This window comes from Abrus precatorius, unplaced genomic scaffold (assembly GCF_003935025.1).
Source record: "Abrus precatorius isolate BTA unplaced genomic scaffold, Abrus_2018 Scaffold3, whole genome shotgun sequence".
NCBI classification, from domain to species: domain Eukaryota; kingdom Viridiplantae; phylum Streptophyta; class Magnoliopsida; order Fabales; family Fabaceae; genus Abrus; species Abrus precatorius.
Genome location: NW_020874373.1, coordinates 3,300,401 through 3,321,962, shown reverse-complemented (window position 1 = coordinate 3,321,962; position 21,562 = coordinate 3,300,401). Strand labels below are relative to the sequence as shown.

Here is a 21,562-nt window from a genome sequence, read left to right as displayed (position 1 = left end):
CTCTAACTGTTATGTGAATTAAGTAAAAAAAAACAAACTATAGAAACGTTCATATATTTGAATAACATTATTCCCTCCAATTTTGATTCATAAAACCGTTTCAACTAAATTACAAAGATTAAAAAAATTGTCAAAATTATTAATATAACTTTTTAAAATATTAATTATAGCATTCCAAAGCCTTATAAATAATAAATTAAAAAGTCTCATATTAAGAATGAATAAAAACTTTATAAAAGAATCTTTAAAAAAATATCAAAGAAAGTCTTCGTTTAATGGTCAAATTCAAAATACTGGAGTGTTTGTCTTTCTAAGCTCAAGTGTTTCACATCACCCTTTTAAGCTCCGACTAGACCAACCTACATACCCCGCAAAGTTTCACATGGATACTGAAACTAACCTTGCTGAAAAACTGGAGTTCAGCTTTTAAGTTAATCCAATGTAAAACTTGTTATATTAATATTATCACTAAATAAAAGAAATCACATTATTATAACAATAAAGTTTCATACTTTATGATCAAATTATACCATTAATTCTGAAATAACAACTTTTTACAGTGTAGCAGTATACCCTTCCTGTCTTACAACTCAGTAAAATTCATAAAATTAAAGCACTCCGAACGGCTTCTGATCGTGTATGCAGAAAAATTAGAAAGACCAATCGGTCCAATGCTCCATGAATTACGCTCAAAATATTAGATGTAACCAATTCTTGCCACGCTTACGCGTACATCCACCTATCGGGTTAAAAACTCTGATTCGATTACCCGTGCTCCACTCTGTCATTTCATCCTTGGTTAACCGTAGGGCATACAAAAAATTTAAGATTGTCTTCACAGATATACTTCCATATAACTTTTTTTCTCAAACTTGGCCAGTCCAAATACGCTATCCTGTTCAATGAATTGTATATTTTCACCGTCGTTATTGTTTGGACAAAAAGAACTTGCGCTCTACCACTTTTTCCACCTAACTTTTACACGGTTCCTTGTTCCTATTGACGTTTTAACAGTACATGGAAACGTATATAATATATACAGCCCCTGGTTACAAATCACATCTAAATTTCTAGAATGAGAGATAAATGTATAGCAGCACATTTTCCAAGTTCTCAAGCGGACTGGAGCACAGTAAGATAGTATTTATAACCTTGGCACTTGCCTGAACGCTGTCTCGTTTCATCACTGTCTCTCTGACCATCAGATGGAAGTTTCCAATTCAAAACATAATTTGACAGGTCGTATGTCCCAGGAGAGAATACACATATCTGAAGAGGAATTTCTGCCGAAGACATAGGCTCAATGTGGAGGTTGGTTGAGCTTGATCCACACCAAATATATGGGGAGACACTTTCTAATGATAATGCCTTTCCTGATTGCGTTTCAATAACATTTGATGCGACTTTTTGTTCATTCCCTGGGGTTATATCATGCCACCCTGCTTGGTTATCAGGAGCCACAGTTACACTGTTCATATGTCCACCATTACCAGCAGAATCTAAGGTGTTAATGCGCACAAAAGCAATGCCACCAGATGAATTGTAAAGGTGCATCTTCAGATTTATTTCACAGAACGATGCAGAGAAATCATGATGCAAGGTTTGAGGTCCATCCACTAGCCATGAAATAGGGCCGGTGCTAGCAGTGCTATCAAAAGATACAAAAGATTAACATAAACCCCTCAAAAAGACAAGTAAATAACACATGCATGAATATTTAAATTTTATTATAAAGTTGAAATCAGAAGCACAGTACGGAATGAAACATACCTGAAGTGGCATGCATGATGAGACATAACACGAGGAGGATCAGATAAACCAGGATTGTTCTTACTCTTCAGAAGCCGAGAGAACAATATAAAATCCACAGTATTTAAGTCACCCTGATAATACAAACAGATGAAGTTCATCTCAGTTATCCGAGAGAAAAAAATAATGAATAGATAGTTTAAGAATATTTTAGTAGTCAATCATGAATGTTCTATGATGACATTGGAAAATAAATTTGTCCATTATACAACCTAGAAATCAAGTCTGTTGCTGTCAGGGAAAATTAAAAAATTTATAATGTTTACATTAGACATTATAATATTCTCATAACCAAGCAGACTAGCTAAACAGAACAAAACAAAATAGAAATCTAGAAATATGAAATATAGATAAAGATCTATTCTTATTCCTAATTGAAACTTATATAGTCTTTTTGTCCGATTGAAACTTCCAAGTATGATAAAATAGGAAGACGATGATAAAATATCCGTGAGCTGAGGAAAAAACTAAACAAGGCAAAAAGTAAGGAAACGAAGAAACTAAGAGTGCAGTAGAGCAACCCAATCCCTTCATAAATAAGATATATCAATACCCTTGAAGTAACCATGGGCTGAGAACCAAAGAGAAGCTAATATAATCCTATCCCAGAGTAAATTTATAAGGAAAATCTGTGTGCATTCCAGTTTTTTAGAGAAACCTGGTAATGGCAAAAGTGTGTTATGGTTGAGATGGGGGGAAAATTTGCAGAGAATACCGCTTTACACTAGTTTAGTACCCCCCCCCCCCCCCCCACCCTCCAATAAAAGGCTTGAGAAAAATGAAATATAATTCATGTTTGCTCTTGATTAAAAATTATTTCAACCCATCAACTGCTTGAATTCAGCCTCCCTGCTTTCACCCCAAATGATATGAAATTCAATGACATAAAAAGACAGTTAGGTTGGTCTTTAACAAAAACAAAACAAATGTCTACCTCATGTGACACTTCCTGTTGCGATCTTTCACAATGGTGGAAATTGACTAAAGGTGCAGAGTTTATGTCATAAACTAAATCCTCACTGCTTTGGGAAACCAACTTTACGTCACTTCTGATAGGCAATGTAGATACATTGTCCTCCAATGTTGAAAACCTTGAGTTCTGAGGGCAAAAAATAGCTTATCAGCCAACTGTAGTGATTACATGTACACATGCATACAATTTTAAATGGCCAGCAAATCTTGAACAAAAGCACACAGATTCAAAAGATATATAATAGAATAATACCAATACCAATAGCACATTAGGGGGAGTGTATACTAAGTTCTAATACAAACTTGCTTTTAACATAAAAATTTCCATATATAAATCACTGCTTCAAACTCAATTTTAACTAAAATCAATTTTGTAAAATTAAGATCTACCAAAATTAATGGTTTGCCAGATAAAATCAAGTAGTGAAAACACAAGCTCAGATAACTAAGCATTTGAATATACAGATTCTGAAATATTAACACGTGGTCCATCACAATTTTCTGCACCAAACACTCCATCTTATCAATTATTCTATTTTTTAATGGTGATTTCAGAAGAAAAACAATCCAGAATAGTCTCAAATAGAATAACACAGAAAAAGAATATATACATACTCGAGTATAAAATTAAGTTACTAAATAAAACCAGATACAATAAAATTATCACAAGAAGCTTGGATGTATCAAAGTTAAATATGACCAAACAATACTAAAATGAAAGATTGGCATACACAATCTCATTAAAGAATTTCTTGCAAAAAAAAATAGAGACATGAACTAAAATATTACAAGAAAATCCAACTTTGAAAAAAATTGAACAAACAAAATCACTGAATCTCCTTTTCATAAACCACAGGAAAACTTCTTCCCTTGAACAATATGAGTTGCACACTAAAGAGAACTAAGATGAAGAACTCTAGCCTTGAATGGCTACAAAACATCATATAAGAAAGTCCAGGGACAAAGCCATGCAAGTTCTCTCACCTGTACCAGGCTTCATGTTTACTTTATTCAGGTTTGAAGACCTCTTTTTGTTATAACAATTTTTTTAGGCACACAGCTTTACTTGTATCATTAGTGAAAATTGATAAACCAACATTATTTCTAATTTTGTCTGTCTATCTGGGGAGGGTCATTTATAAGTTCTAATTGATCAGGAATCAATAAGTTATAATCATCCAACTCATTTTATCAGTGAGAAGTGTCAATAAAAATTATTTCAAACATAATTTATTAGAATATTCGATCCAGAAGAGTAATTCAATATTCTCTTAGCCACTCATTCATCATAAAGCATTTCATTACAGAAATATAGTATGCAAATATAATAGTGATTGTTCTAAAACATTTGGGTATCTAATAAACTACAGAATATGGATACAGCCTGTTAAAGGAATACCCACCCCCCAACCCTCTAATATAAAGAAAGAAAAGAAATGGTGATAGACAATTTGATCAGTAAACATATTTTACAATAAAATACCATAAAAAAGGTTCATAATGTTCAACATTTTGCATCAAGTCACCTGCCTTTTATTGGAATTATCCCTATCAATTATGTTTAGCATACATCATTAATTAAAATTATATTAAACCAATTAAACAAATTCCTTCTCCATCTTTTGACATGCCAATCAAACCCCTCAACAAAACCTGCTTTCCATAACAAAAACATGTGACAACCATCACAGAATCAAAACCCATAGCACAAACCTTTAGTGTAAAAAAACATGATATTGCTTGACCAGCCATCAATGATTGGGAAGGAAAAATAGCATCAGGAGGTTGAAGTAATGAGATTTCCCAGTGGTGCCCAACAGATGATAGCTGATAAACTTGGAAACTTTCTGAGCTAGTCTTGTTAACAACATCCAATTTAACAAGAAACTCTTGTAATCTTAATTGAGAAGGACTAATTTGAAACGAGACATCCAATGATGGTAATACCTACAATCATCATAACAGAGAAGACAGAATTTATTTGACTCCATGCAGCAAAAAATCATAGAACATAATTATTCAATAATTTTTATAGCCACCAACGTAAAAAAAAGTTACAATATAAAGTAAATAAAATGAAGCACAAAGTTTCACTTGTGGTATCCACTATACTAACCTGCACATTGTAATGCAAGCGAAGAGTGCGATATCTGATTACACTTGATATATCTCCCATCTCATAATATATGCTCATGTAAAGTGATATATCACCTGGAACAGCAGCTCTAAACCATAGAGGCCACAAGAACGGTGTTTCCCCTTGAACTGAAGTGCCCTGAGAAGAAGCGTAATTCAAGTGAGTTAGAAGCCAAATTAGAATAGAGTGGAAATACAAAACTTACATGCAAAAGATTCAATACTGACTTCTGGAAACAAAAAGACTGTGTCAGACATGAGATTAGAATTAGCATGTGCATCACTTTGTACTGAATCTGACTTCTTTGTTAAGCAAGCAGGAAACCCTGACTTCATAGTTTCCTTATTCCCAATAATCAGGAATCTAGGATGACTTATCTTCAGCTTCAGATTCTGTCAAAACCGAAAATAAGCATTAATAAAAATACCAAGCAAGAAAAAAAAATATCTGGAGTTCAACCCAATACAAGGATATTAGAAGGCAGACTACATCCATCACTCAATCATATAATACATCCACTATATATAATTAACCTTGTTAAGATATCCCACATTGGTTAGAAATAAAGCCAGAATACTCCTTATAAAGATTAGAACACTTCCTCTTATAAACTAGCTTTTGGAAGTGAGTTATGTCCAAATTTTTTAACATGGTATCAGAGCCAATTCAATTTGAATGTTAGGCTGTCTTCAAATGTCCAGTCCTATTGGGTCACCCGTGCATAGGTCTAGTCCTGTAAATTTCACACACGAGATGTCTAATCCTAGTTGTAAAAGAGTGTATTAAAATATTTCACATTGGTTAAGAATAGAACCAGAATACTGCTTATAAAGGTTAGAATAGTTCTTTTCTTATGAACTAGCTTTTGGGAGTGAGAAGGCTAAGTTTCTTAACAAACCCCATAACTCCATAATTACTAGATTGAAGACTACATCCTTCACCCACACACACACACAAAATAGGATCCAGTGACACCAACTACAAGTCTTTCCAAACTTACAATTTTTAACAATTGATAAAATTTATCAATGCAACCATTAGATTGGAATAGCAAATATTAAATGATTATGTCTTCAATAAAATAAATGCTTTCCTTTTCATTCAATGTTTTTCCTTCTTGTTAGCATACAGAGATATAGAAGTAATTGTTATATAATTTTTTAGCTTACAGATATTTACAGTCCCTTTAAAAATAAGTAAATTTCAGTTTTAGTCCCCTCATTTTTTTGGGGTTATGCTTGGCTGTATTTCCCTTGTTGTTTTCTTATTATGAATTCATTGTAAATGTCTATTTAGTATTTACTTTTTATTTTTAGTTGTAACTAGTTTAGAAAAAGTTGTGGTATGTTTTGTAATTTATGTAATAGTAAATGGAGTAATGAGTTTTCTTTGAAAAATATATTTTCAAATGATAAATCAAATGTGAAAGACGATTTCCATGTCAAGACCAACCATGACAATTTTTTTCCACAAAGTTTTAAGTCATGTATCTTTAAAGTAAGGAGGTTACACTCGTTCTCATTGAGAAATAAACTGTTTAGTGGGAAACCTAACAAAAAGAGAGTGATGGTTTGGATTAAGAATGAAAGACAACAAAGAAGGGAAGGGTGGTTCTTAATCATAGGAAATATTTTCATTTCTTCCAGTTTCTGAGCTAACAATTTAAAGATTGACTTGAATATGTTTTTGGTTCTCATAAATAAAACAATTTTGTTTTAGTCCCTTTTTAATTTATTACTTTTGCATGTTCCTTCTTAATTTATGTTTTCTTGTCATAGTCCCTCAAGTATGACAAGTAGAAGTAATGATGTGGCACTGACATTTCATTTGCCACATTGTCACTCAACGGTGACCACTTAAAGATAGAAACCACTTTAGATATTTTAAAATTTACAAAGACTAAAAACAACAAATAAAATTAGAATGACCAAAATCACATGAAGTCATATTTATCAGAACTAAAAACATTAGTAAACGTTAAATTTTAGAGCAATTTAGCTCCAAACATGATACCTTAACAGGAAACTCTGATGGATTCCTCAACTCCAAAACAAGCTGCTGTAAATCTCCAGCATAGGCCTTTCCAGGGAAAGGGTGAATGGAACCCTGAAGCTTGGGTATGCTCTGGAATTTAAGATTTAAAAGCTACTTTAGAGACTCCAAGACGGAGGAGTGAAAATTCATGTGGAAATTCGACAATAGTGAGAAACGATAGGATAAGAGCTTGCACCTTAATCACTGTAAATTTAAATTTTTCATTTGGCAAGTATTTTGCTTTCCTTCCTCCTTTCACAATATTCTTCTTTGGGTGATTCAGCTCAAAGTTGTGAAAGCCAACTATTGTACCTGACAGTTTCCACCTAACACCAAGAATTTCAAGAGTACCTTCTGCCGTGGGAGTAACTGATAGTTGAATCTGGAAAACAAGCACATGACAATATTGACTTTGTAAAACTGATAACTTGAATATTATATATATGGGGAAGGATCAAATTACATAAATATAAATTATACCTATTCCTATACCATTTAATAATTTTTTATTGAATAATTTAATACTAAAATCAATCGGTAGATTAAAAGTTTTAATCATATAAATTATGTCTATAAAATTTTAGATTAATCTAAAATTGTTTTCATTTGAAATATATAGAAAGAGGAACTTTTTATTACATTCTTATAATTGTTCAATTTTAACAAAATTTAAAACAAATAATTGATACAATATATAGATATAACTCAATGGTTAGATTGACAAAAAATACATTTTATATACAGTTATTGATGGTGTTAGAATTAGTTTAACCTACACCAGTGTAATATGATATATATATATATATATATATATATATATATATATATATATATATATTATAAGATATTCTCATATTTTGTATGGTCAGCAGCTACTTTCTTATAGAATAATCTGTTTGGAGTTTTTGGAATATAATGGGCATTTTTCTACATTGGAACAGTCTCTCAACATGCGTTTTGAAGGTTTAGAGAGACAAAAAATAGAATAAGAAAACTTTGTAGCAATTTGCTGGTTATGTTATGATTAGAGCAGCATGTACACATTTTCAGATTCTCCCCCTTGTGAATTTTTCTTTGCTGATACTTGTCTCCCTTAATTAAGATTTTTTCTTCTTAGAACAATGCACATCTAGGCATGCATCAGTGTACATGTTATGCTCTAGAATCTAGATAAGCTTCAGGCCAAGGCAACTGCTCACTACTGATTAGGAGAACTCATAAATTAATTTCCCAACAGATCATGAGAAAACAGGATTACTTGTATTTAAAGTTTAAACCAATTTTTAACACCAAAGCAAAAAAAAAAAATCACTTTTTCCCTTCAAACTTGTATACTAGCCTGCTGTATTTATAAGGGAGAGAATCTGACAAAAAAAGAGAAGCATTATCTGGGAGCTTCATTTCCACTTTGCTAGATGGACTGCTTCCCTCCATTTTCGAGAACTCATGTCTATTGTCATTCCACTCAAGCTTCAATTTAATGGGAGATATGCACCATAGTTGTCGATAGCGCGCGATTGCGACGAGATAGCGGTGGTGCATGGCGGAGTGGCCTTCGGCCGCTACAGATCTGGTATAGCAGTGCGTTTTGCTGTTGCGGCCATCGCGACCAATAGCGGCTGTATTTGCAGGCCAAATCGCGGCCATTTGCAGTGCAATAGTGCCATCACAAGATATTAACTTTCATTTTCTACCCTCAAAGGAAGAAATTTTAGGACTTTTTAAGGGGTAAAAAAGACTCTTAATATTTAAGTAATAAGCTGATTTTCTCATTTTGCTCTTATGATGACACAATCTTTAAGTTATTTTAAGGGCAAAATAGTCCACTCAATTTTCAGACTTAACCCCACTTTTCCCTAGGTTTTTTTCTTTCTTTATCTCTTCGACACCCCTTCCTCTCATTTCTGTTGCTCTTCTACTTTGCAACTAGAGACCCATGACCACACCCCACTTTTCTACACTGTTTTTCTTTTCCCCCTTCTCTATTCGATGCTCCCTCCTCCCATCTCTATCTTGTTTCTGCTTTGCAACAATTTCCAATCCAGCAGAGTCACTCATTTAGGATAACTTCTTTGGCAAAAGTCACTTCCTTTCTTCTCTCTATTCTATGATTCTACAGTCCTACCATGACCAGACCTTCCTTTCTTTATCTCTTCGACACTCCTTCCTCTCATCTCTGTTGCTCTTCTACTTTGCAACTAGAGACCCATGACCACACCCCACTTTTCTACACTGTTTTTCTTTTCCCCCTTCTCTATTCGACACTCCCTCCTCCCATCTCTATCTCGTTTCTGCTTTGCAACAATTTCCAATCCAGCAGAGCCACTCATTTAGGATGACTTCTTTGGCAAAAGCCACTTCCTTTCTTCTCTTTATTCTTTGATTCTACAGTCCTACCTCTGTTCTGTTATGCTATTTATCATATTTGTTTAGCATTATTATATACATAATTATCTGCATATGTATATACTTTATATCTATATGAAAAACTTTAAAATAGCGGCAATCCCGCTATGTGCTATCCCGCAATAACCAGCTATCCGAGATTAACAACTATAATATGCACAAATTAAGATTGAAAATGGAATTTCTTGATTTTTCAGAATGCAACTCAATTTGCAAATAGCAGGGTCAAAATTAAGATGCAGAAGTTCTTGATTATCCACAATGCAACTCAATTTACACGTATTTAGTCAAAACAAGATTTCTTCAACTGGAATTCAGAAACTCACCATGGTTGTTTCACCCCCTCCTAGTAAGAAATCAACCCCAGACACCAAATATGAAGAGTTGTCTGAGTTCATATCCCTGAAGTGGTCAATCTCATTATTCTCCACACTTGAAACATTTTCAACTGCATTACCCATGAAAAACTATTAGTGCCAACCAAAAGGAAAAAAAATACCAATATTCAATATTAATGAAAAAATATATTGAAAAAAAAAAAAAAGATGACAAAACAAAACTAATAAAAAAATGGTCTAAGATACAAACAGAAACTCATAGCTTGCCTGGTCTAACTTCATCAGTACTAGCAGAATACTTGCATATGAGTGTAACACCAGATATGGGAATTGAGATTTGCAGAGGATTTTTGAATTCAATATTCACCTTCACAGCTTCTGCAAATGGATGCAGTAAAATAATCAATGCACCAATAATATATAAGGGGAATAAAGTAATACTATCGTACTGATTCCTTGCACCAATTTATTTTTTAAAAATTAAAATAAAATGATATTGTAATGAATCCAATCCTGGATAGGTCAAAATTCCTTTTGCCCAACCTCTGCTTCATATTTTTATATTTTACACTAATATCAACACAATTTACATCAGAAAGTCCAAATACCATGAAATTTTCAAATTAATTTTATTTAAACATCTGTCACTTCATAAACAGACAAGTGCTATTCAATTCCCTTAATGAATGGCATCAATGGTTCTGGTTGAATCTGTCTCCTAAAACAATGGGATCTAACAGATAGGATAATAAAATGTCAATTATTTTTAAGTTTAACACATAATTACAATAAGGACATGTCAAAAGTTCTAGGTATTATTTCAACTACTTAAATTAGCAACAGTAAAAATATTACAACACAAAAAATCCTCTTGTTCTGCTCCAGAAGCACATTGCTGATGGTCTAATGCAGACAAAAGAGTTGCTAAAAGCTACCGTGCATCAGTCATAATAGAATAAAACTTGAGGAAATGCATGCCTTATGATTAGGGACTCGTAGAATGCATAATGTGTTTCATTCAACTTATTTTGAATAAAAAATTATTTTTTTAGTCATCTTCTTGAGAGAGCTTTTGACGAAAAAATATAAAATCATTTCCAAAAAAACTGTTCCTAAACATGTGCTTAATTTATAAGTCTGCCATGGAAAGAGATTACATACTGTTGAGAAAAAAAGAAAACAGTAAAAAACACTCAACTTGAGAAAGAACAAAGTTCACTTATTCATTCTAAGTTTAGTAGGTATAACTCAGAACCCATAAAAAATATACAATGGTTAGACATATTTCATAATAAGAAAACACAAGAAATGATGTATTTACAATAACACATAACATCTACAAGCATGCATTAACAGACTATGAGCATTCTGAAGCAAACCAGCTTTCTGCTGATCTTCCCTCATGTAGTCAGTCATGTGTGTCTTACTAAATTACAGTAAGCAGTTTCCACTAGAGCTACTGCAGCTAGAATCTATCATAAACATATGATTCAATCAAAGACTCAGTGGTCCAAATTTCAATACCTATTTTCCTTCTCTTTTTCTTTTAATTCTTACTTTCATCATCATTCCTCTCACGAAGCTAGAATGGTATTCTCCATAAAGTGTATTGGAAAGACATTCTAGTGAAATAAAATGATCAATTATCAATCTCAGATGATATTCTACCACATACCGCCTGCAACACAAACATTTGACTGATTGTGTTTTTTTGAGATAAGCTTTGATTGCAACTCCAACCAATTAGTCTTGGCAGCAGAGAATGACGGTATCATTTCTTCCTCCAAAGAATGCCACAAGCCTTCTCTAACATTAGCCTGAAATGTATGTTACAAGTGAATCGTGACACTACTTCAAACTATCAAACTGTAACCATTAAATAATGTATAACATACATGCAACAAAATCTATGAAACAGAAATGCTTACCCTGAACATTGGGAAGTACTACTACTAACACATATCACAATGAAAACCCCATGATATAAAGGATATAGCAAAAATAGAATAGAGGACCCCAAAAGAAAAAAAAAACATCCCAAAAGTCCCCCTGCAAACCACTAAGGAGAAGCATAACTTCTATTCTTTGCTGGTAATCACCTCAGCTAGGATTCATACACAGAAACCTGCCATCATCTATACTGAATGAATTGATGGGTGCCCCTAAAGGGATCTGCTACTGTCCACATGGTATAACATTGTATTTTTGGGCTAAAATAAAAGTCATTAATTTGCAAATGGCCAGTTATATGTGAACCACTCAGTAGCTTGTTTTAATTGTTTGAAGCAAACCTAAGATAATTTCGAAGTAAATCGAGCATATTGATCATAGTGAGCAACTAGGATCGCCAGGACACAGGAGCCTTTACTAGAATGATTCTTTAGTAGCTTAGTCTTCATGCTTTCAAGTAAATTAGACTTAAATGTAAGGGACATGCATGTTACAGCAAATACAAACAGTTGAGCAACTGAAAGATGGAACACAACTTGAACTTGAAAGGGGAAAGGAAAAGGTGTTTCATTAAGGATCAAAACTACTAAAGAATACATAATGTTAATCTTAATGTATATTTAAAAAGTATATATAAGGTTAATCTTAAGGTCAAATTACATTCACACCTCCAGAGGTTTAACAAAATTTCACTCAATACCCCTCATTTTTTTTTTACCCTCCACAAATTTACATTAATTTAAGTGATAACATAACACCACATGCTCCTCTCGATTACACAAACCACCCCTGATTTCTTATACAGTTATATGAATCAGAGAAAGTTAAAGTAATGAAAAAAAAAGGGAAGAAGTATCAAGTGAAATTCTGGTAAATGTCAGCAGGTGTGAATGTAATTTGTCCTAATCTTTAAGTATATCAATGAATTACTAAATAATTTTATACTAATGTAAAATTGTATAGACATGATATAGGATATGAAGTTTCAATCCAATGGTGATTTTATAAAATAATTATCCGGTAAAAAGTTATTAAATGAAGAGAAGAATAGTAGAAAATGAACATCACAGTGCAAAACAATCCTCTCTCTACTGAGACACAGAGATGGACATCATGTTCTTGACATGGGTACATCCAATATTTGGCAAGTTTTCCATTACCTTTGAAGGCCTATGCCTAAGTTCCCATGTGAACTCAATTTGCACACATGCATCATAAATGGGTCAATTAGATATTTAGAGTGATAAACCTCTCAGAAAGAAAGTAGTGAAAAGTGATTGTGGGGAGAAAGGAAAAATCTTATTGGATGATAGATAATATGCCAAATACGAATTTATACACATTGATCATAAATAGATAATTGGTCAGCCAAAAAGTAACCTAAATGGTAACAATGGCTAGCTAAATCCACAGGTGAAAACACATGGACAATTAGAATCCTAAAAGACCCAGTAAAAAAAGAGAGGAAGCATAGAATTGTATTCAACTTACAGCTGAAGAAGATCCAAAAGTTCGGTAATCTTCAAAGATGACCTTGAGTGACGAGATGTTAATTACAGGCAATTGAAGTTTTGTTACCTCAAAAGTTCGTCCAGTTTTCTGTGATATACATGAAAAATTAAGACAGCTGGTCAAATTAATTAGCTTCTGTCTGACTCCACATCAACATACATACTAACACTGAAATTATGAAATTATAGATTCATGCAGAGAAAACCTTCAGGAATTACAACAAATCAAATCGATGCTTGAGCAGAAATGTATTATACAAACACTCAGGTTCAGGTTCTAAATATATGATATCTGAAATGGAAATAGAGGCACTATCACCTCCACAATTTGAAGAACATCACCCAGGAATAATTCCTGTGTTGTCTTGGACTGGTGACTACAGGCCAAGATTTCCATCATATGCTTGACAGCCACATCATACATCCCAAGAGAAGCATACCACCTAAAACAATCATCTCAATTACACAAGTTCAAAGAATGTAGATGCCATGCTTTTTGATGAAAAAAAAAAAAGTAGTATATACCATAGCTGAACCAAGCCTAACTTACTGTCCTATATGAAAATGAACATGATCATTGATATAACTCCAAGTAGTTCCTCCAAAAACAGATAGAGCACTTCTGTATGTTCGAATCGCATGCTTAATCTGACCATGGAAAGGTCAAGGAGAGAAAATTGGTAACAAAATACAATACATTATTAAATAGGGGAGAAAATGGCAAATTGTTGACATCCCAATACCTGATCACACTTTTTATACTGCTCCCCAGAAAGCACCAGATGAAATCCATATTTGCGTAACATGGAGGGTTTAGACAGCAAGTAGCAGTATGATGCTTGTTCAAGCATCACAGCAGAATGCAGGATATCCTAAGACAAGGAATCAGTCAACAGCAGAAAACAATAGTCTGAAATTACTATTAGTTTTATTTTATTTTTAAAAAGCACTACCTCACCACAAATACGAAAATAAACAGTAGCTGCCTCCTTATGTTGATCACGTGCCTTCAACATTTCTATCCACCACAAACCACATCGTGTTGCATTTTGCTCGCCTGATGATCCAAGTTTCTGGGCACATTAAGTTTATTAATAAAAAAGAGAACATGAAAGGAATATAGCAGTAACAGAGAATCTCTAGAAAGGCATGTTACTCAAACTTTCAAATGATCCAAAATAAACCATACATACTAAATATGTGTTAAAAGCATTTTCCATGCAATACTCAGCTTCCTTTCTTGATTGATCCAACATGAAGTACGTAAGTCCCATCATTTCCTGGAAAATAAAGTAGGCAAACCAATAGTGATGCATTTTCAGAACATTCTACAATCACAAATGACAAAGCATATATATGGGCAATTTAAAGTAAAGAACTGCCACTAGTAAATACTCCAAAAAGAACAAATTCTTAAAATCATCTAAGCACATTTTTTCTTCAAGCAGTGGATGAAATGGCAACCACATAGGAATTAATAGAATAGAAGTATAAAACTACAACGTCAAAGAACATGTTTAACAATCAATAGGCACACTATGAGTGACTTATACAAAGGGAAAGATGTGCATCTGAAATTGCGAATGAAATGTAACTTTCAATTTACAAGTCACAGTCAAATCATTTTTCCCCTAAGATGACCAGCAAAGAGCCATGTAAGGTATCTCAACTACAATATTTCCAGGCTTTCAAAGTTTAATATTTAAAGAAAAAGAATGGATCCCTCAGTAGAGAGTAAGAACGTAACACGAAAGGGTAATAGAAACTCAGCCCGTATGGAGAAACTTGATAGACTTAAAATATTCATCTGAAATTTGACCCCAAAAAAAATAGTCTGAATAGCTTCATTTTGTCAAGGGAAGATATTAGTTATTTTAGGAACAAAAACTAATCCAATTCAACGTCCTTCCACCACTTCTCTACGAAAAATCCTAATCTAACTAAAACCCATGTAACAACCATGCATCTTCTGGAGGCCCTCTCCAATTGGAATAAAATTAAATACCTGCACACCAGCATAACGCTTCCAGGCCTTATCAATCTTGTAATCTGTGGAAATTAAGCGATAATTTGACAACGCAAGTTCATAATCTCGTAACATGAAAGCATAATCACCCAAAACTCGAATCTGGGATTCAATGGAATTAAAGTTATACCTTCAACAATTGAAACCAGAACCATATTAGAAAGATGCAAGAAACTTAATGATACACAGCATACGTGTATATTCTATCATAAGATATAAATAAATAAACAAGTAAGTAAATAAATAATACATACGTAGGACCATTGAGAGAATCTGCACCATCTTCTTTCCCTTTTCTCCACCATAAATTTTTTATTTGGTTTCTAAACCCCTTTCGCGTTGCAGAAACCTAAACAAAAGAAAATATTACAGAAAAAGGTAAAGGACAATCAGAATAAAGGTCAAAAAATAATAATGGGTCTGAAATTACAAATTCAACTCATGAACTATGAAAGGTCTAAGCATAAAACACCTGTTGATTGAGTACACGGATCTTTTGCTCCATATTTGGAATGATGTGCTTAGATGATAAATCTTGCATTAGATCTTTGATCTGTATTCAGGCAACAAAAATGGGTACCAAAAATGCCTCTATGATGTAAGCACAAGTCCTATATAATGATTCTACTACAAAACCATTGATGGTTGCAAAAGCAATATACCTCATTGATGTCGTCAATTTTAAGAAAGCAACCAAGATCTTGACTAGGTGAGGCATCAGTTATCTGTGACAAATTTCAGGAGATAACAGCCTAAATTACATATTGTCACATGAAATTATTTATTATTTTTAACATAGGTTCCAAAAAGCAAAAGAAAAAGTATAAGGCAAGGGAGATGAACAAAAAAACAATTTTTTATTTAGGGGAAAAGAAAGCAGAAGCTACAAGCCCTCCCTAAACAAACTTACATATGAAGCCCAAGGATTATCTTGATGTTTGATTGGAGCATCCAGGGAGGAATTAATGCAAAGCAACAAACAGTCACTTGTACCAAATGTACTCCTCATTTCTGTCAATATTTTACTTGCCCTGCTGAAGATGAGTAAGCAACTCAAATAAAAGTATAAGACTAACACTGCAGACAACTAATATATCTATATTAATAAAGGACAGTGAAAGCCCAAGATTACATTCTTTTTTTTTTTCTCCAAAAAACAATATTCATTTTCAGTGTTCATTACCACAGAATGCAATTGGTTTTGAAGATTGAAATTATTTTAATACAAAGTCTACATCACACAAACCTCCCTGTTCAAAGGAGTATTATATTGGTTTTCAAGATAGAGAGAATGTTAGCGTGATAAGGATAACAATTTAACAAACACCAAGTCTTATCCTACTAAGTAAGATCGACTACATAAAATCAACTACATCATTGACGTAATCAAAAATCAAATTCTTTGATATAATACTTATTACTAAATCTCTTTTAATAATTCCTTCTAAAGTTTTTCTAAGTCTCTTTTTATTTTATTATTTTTACTAGATTAAAAATCATATCATTCACTTTTCTCACTAATGCTTCCAGTGGCCTTTTTTACACGTTTATAAATCACCTTTCTTGATTTTTTATCATCTTTTTTACTATAAGTGATACTCTAACATTCTCACTTATACAATCCGTTTATCATCTTATTCTTTCTTGTGTGACCACTTTATTCATTCTATCATTTACATTTTTGTCACACTTACTTTTCTTTCATGTTATTTCTTTAAATTTTAGCATTCTCTACCTTATAGAATAACTATTCATATAATAGTATAATAAAAATTTATTTTCAACTTGATAGGTACTTTACAATCATAAATAAATCATGATATCTTTTTTCACATAAATGACTCAACTTATATTTTATGAGTAATATTTTATTGATTTTTTCTTCATTTCATAGAATCGATCCTAAATATCTAAACTTGGAGACTTATGATATTATGTCATCTCCAATTTTAATTTTGAACACATGATCATCACCTTATTTTTTGCTAAAATTGTAATGGCATATACTCTATTTTATTTTTGTTCAAACAAAAACTCTTACATTCTAAAGTATGCTTCTATGAATTAAGTTTAGATTTAACATTTTTTTTATTCTATCAGAACTATGTTATCTGCATAAAGCATGTACTTAGAGATAATTTTTTATATGACACTTGTAAATAAAACTAATATTAGATTAAACGAGTAAGAACTCAAAGCAAAACTTAAGTATAAACTTATTCCTATAGAAAGCTTTGATGTAAACTTATCCCTACAGTATGATCAGGACAAAATACAAAAATGGGAGCATTTTACACTTAAGTTGATCTTAAAAAAATGCCTTCCCAGTGCTTAAAATTCATTAAAAATGAAATCAGCAAATAATCAAACCCATTGGATCCTAAGTTTTAGAGTTCCAGGAAAATGTGGAGTTCAATCTTTTATCATAATGAAATTTATTAGAAAGAAAGGAGAGAAAATATTACTGTAACCACAATAAGGAATCCTCCAGTGCAGAAAAGCAAAGAATATCAAAGGAAAAAAAAAAGAATCCAGCAAAACTTCTCAATCTTGAGACAAGTCTAAAACAGAAACCCCCTCAAAGTAACAATTGACAAACATCAAGAGAAGCCATATACAGGATCCTATTGACATAGGAGCATGTGTCCCATGCACAAACATTATTCTCCAAATAATATACCACACCACAGTACTGCCTAGCAGGGAACGAACAGGTGTCAAATTGATTCATTGCTGGAGCAGAACATAACACACTTATCAAGAGACAAAGCAATGCAAAGCCTTTAACTTGCAAAGAAAGGAACCACTTTGCAAACCAATTGACAAACCAATGTTCATACAAAAAAACATTAGAAGTAGCTTTTGATTTCCAAATTAGTTTAACTCAGATCATGATTGAGAGAGGGGGCAAGAATATGGAATAAAAATGTTCAAATCTCACATCAACTATATATATAATCAAAATAGAGCTTATATAAAAGTTAAAACAATATTCACCTTAGAAACTAATTTATATTCACCTTAGAAACTAATTTTTGGAATTGAGTTAAGGCAAAGCTGAAATTCAAGATAGTAGACAATAGGAGTAATGCTTGCAACAACACACTCCCAATTATTAGTTAAAATTTATAGAAAACTACAAAATTAATGTTTCTTTCTCATACTTTTTTAGATTTCAATAAATTTTAGCCAATTATAAAGAATGTGTTACTAGCATCCCTCCTGTCATAGATCCAGTAATGAGTAATCCTTAACTATTTAAAAAAAAAATAAAACTGACACTGAACTTTTCCAGTTCAATATTTAAAAAAAAAAAAAAAAATAGCCCTATAATCTCCACAATTCAGATATCTAATTTTGAGCATAAGAAAATGTGTTGAGATCTCACATCAACTACAGATGGCCAAAGTATAGTTTATAAAGACTAAGGTAATCATCACCTCACAAGTTAGTTTCTAAGATTAAGTTAGGCGAAAGCCTAAATTCAAGAAAAGAATTACAAGAAAACTCTCCAAAAGTATTTAAAGTCCAAAGTTCAAATACGACTCTACTCTACAAAGAGACCGAATAAAGCTTTGTAGTTCCCCTCTTGAAACATGCCCATTCATTTCCAACTCAAAGGCCTTTTCAAAAAGTCACACCAGGCTCAAGCAATCTTCATTAAACCACAAAACATAGATCTTCCGTCTCATCATGTATGAGATACATCTCACACGCAATGGCATGAAGAAATAATGTCCAAAATGGCAAAATCTTTCTTGTGATATAATGAAGGAAGACATAGATTAATCGCAACCAGTACAATGTCACATGTATCTATGCATAAATAGCTTCTCAAACAAAAGAATGACACCATTTATACCTGTCTACAGGGCCATCTTGATTATCATGCACTAACAAGTAATGCTTTAAAATCTTTGGATCCATTGCACCATCATTAAGAAGGGAAGGAACCTTGTTGGTATTAAAAAGATCAACAAATCTGTTAATAGGCTGCTCATCCTTTGAAGAAACAGCTAGAAGACCTGCAAGTTATTTTCGGGAGGAAAGACATTTACATTAGAAAGGAAAAATCAAAGAAGAAGAACTCTGCTGATCCCAAAATCTTACATGCCACAGGATGGTCAAAAGCTTCATGATCTGAAAAGGAAGCCATACGAACAAGCTCTTCATTGAGAAACTGAAACCAGGATGGTGTATTTCCATGTTCAGAACCTACAAAGCATTTGTCAATCAAATGAAGTCTCACACAAGTGACACAACAAACAGAACTTTAACTACCTTGACATCACACTAACAGAAAATTTACAACACCTTGTAGGACTGTGAACAAATAGAGCCCAGCAGAGCACTAGTATTTGCACAAGATTATCCAATTAAATTACTGAAATCACACTCACAGTTTAAGTAAACTTAAAAACTCTGCTCAAGCTCACCTCAATTCCCAGCCCAAGCAATTCTAAAAAGAGTTATTTACATTATGCATAATTGTAAATGCATGCTATACAAATTATATTATAATTTTCTAATCTGTGCCCAAGAACACACAATAAGCAATCAATAACTAGTAATTTTTAAATTAAAAATTGTACCATTTAATATTATCAATTGCATTAAATTATATAATTTTCTAAAATAACATATATAGGTTCTTTGCCCTTGGGTGCACATTTGAAAAGCCGATTAAATTGTCGTGACTCATGAGAATTTATTTTGCTTTGCAAAGTCATGCACATGAATATAAAAATTACAAAAACAAACATATACAGTGAATGTCACTTACTCTCAAGTTCATGATTACTTTCTGGCACATCCGAACAAGACTCGGAAAGAACTTTCTCCCCTGCCTCTGCGATAACTTGCTTCAATTTCTCTTTAGCTACCTAGTAAAAAGGTGCGGACACACAAATAAAAACGCATAATAAACCTAAACGGCAAACACATTTGCGATACGCTCAATTTACCCAGAGCATAATATTCCAAAAAAGAAAAAAAAATCTCTATCTCCGAAGCAAGCACGACCTATACATCGAAGTAAGCGTGGTCACGGAATTCGCAAGAGATCGTACGAGCATTTACCTTCAAATCGGGCTTCCTAACATCGGAAGCATAAAACAAACGCAATTTGAACTTGTGAAGGCGATAGGGTTGGTCACTGGCCGTCCTAACAGGAACTGAGAGAGGGAAAAAGAAGCAATGCTGGTGAGGAATTAGAAGGCACAATGGATGAAGATAAATAGGATTGGAGGATAAGATTACCGTCGATGTTGTTGAAGGAGCAGAATGGCGTGAGCATCTGAAGGAAGGAGAGGCCGTTCTTGAGGCATGCTTCTTCGACGGAAGGAGTTGAAAGGACCATCACCACCGGAGTGATCTCCTCCAATAGCATTTGTCCCAGAGGCGTAGTCGCCGGATCCATCACCGTATTCACGTTGTTGTGATCCTCCTTTCTGTGGTTATTCGCAGCTCGCCGACACTGTGGTGTGGGAGAGTCACCTCACTCTATGTCTGCGAGCGATGGCAAGCAGATCGGATCTCTGCCGTCAAAGCACGATTGGGATTTGGGAACCCAGAGTTCAGTCACCAGAAAGAGGAACCGGTTCTCTTTGCCTTCCACGACGTCGTCTTTCTAGTCCAGGCAAAGAATATTAACGAATGAAACACAGAAAAAAAAAATAATGAATAATTCTAAAAAAATTATTTTTTATGCTAATTTTTTAATTATTAAATATTTTTATATTTTTAAGATAATCAGTTTTTATTTAATATTTTAAAATAAAAATACGTAATAAAGATTAATTTTAATATATGCCAAGTAAATTATACTAATAAAAGTATCAAAATGGATTAGATATAAGGAATACTTTATATATATATATATATACTAAAATGTATTTTTTTGAAAAATTATTAAAATATGAGATTTAAAAATTACTAAAATAGTACATTTTTAAAAAATTATAAAAAATTAAAATCATTAGTGGTAATTTTTAAAAAATAAAAATAAAAAATTGTTAATAGCAATTAAAAATGGTCAAAAATCATATTGTGAGACAATTTTTAAAAAATCATATTTTTATAATTTTTCTCAAAATAACATATTTTAGTTAATTTTTTTAATTTTCATAAAAAAAATACCCTAGATATAACATGTTACCAGTGAAATTTAAATTAAAGTGTAACTTAAACAAGACCTTGAATTTAAGTCCTTATGTATGAAAAACAAAAAACAATTATTTCTAAATCCTATACGATTGTACTATATTTTTTATTTTAATTAGGATCTCACAATTTTAAAATTTATAACAAATTTTTAATTATTTTAAAATTTTATAAGTGAGCTTTTAAAAATATTTTTGTTAAAAACTGAAAGTATCTT

General features: G+C 32.6%; 1 protein-coding gene across 3 annotated transcripts; it reads right to left on the bottom strand.

The window, feature by feature from the left end:
- Nucleotides 1–337: 337 nt before the first annotated feature.
- Nucleotides 338–20,809, bottom strand: LOC113861944 (trafficking protein particle complex subunit 8). 3 transcript variants are annotated; one of them, XM_027495063.1, is made up of 27 exons: nt 20,443–20,809; nt 20,263–20,357; nt 19,967–20,066; nt 19,294–19,398; nt 19,046–19,208; nt 16,094–16,217; nt 15,846–15,908; nt 15,656–15,736; nt 15,438–15,532; nt 15,163–15,313; nt 14,351–14,437; nt 14,111–14,230; nt 13,901–14,029; nt 13,708–13,805; nt 13,477–13,600; nt 13,138–13,245; nt 11,372–11,513; nt 9,964–10,074; nt 9,685–9,806; nt 7,149–7,334; nt 6,932–7,042; nt 5,146–5,310; nt 4,898–5,056; nt 4,495–4,728; nt 2,744–2,908; nt 1,771–1,883; nt 338–1,648 (listed from the first exon to the last, which is right to left on the bottom strand). In XM_027495063.1, exons 1-27 carry the CDS (start codon nt 20,600–20,602, stop codon nt 1,114–1,116), a joined length of 3,846 nt encoding a protein of 1,281 aa, XP_027350864.1. In that variant the 5' UTR covers nt 20,603–20,809; the 3' UTR covers nt 338–1,113. The 3 variants fall into 3 exon arrangements, with proteins under 3 accessions (XP_027350864.1, XP_027350866.1, XP_027350865.1); XM_027495065.1 differs by having other exon boundaries at nt 15,846–15,888; nt 16,086–16,214; XM_027495064.1 differs by having other exon boundaries at nt 16,094–16,214.
- Between the last annotated feature and the right edge of the window lie 753 nt (nt 20,810–21,562).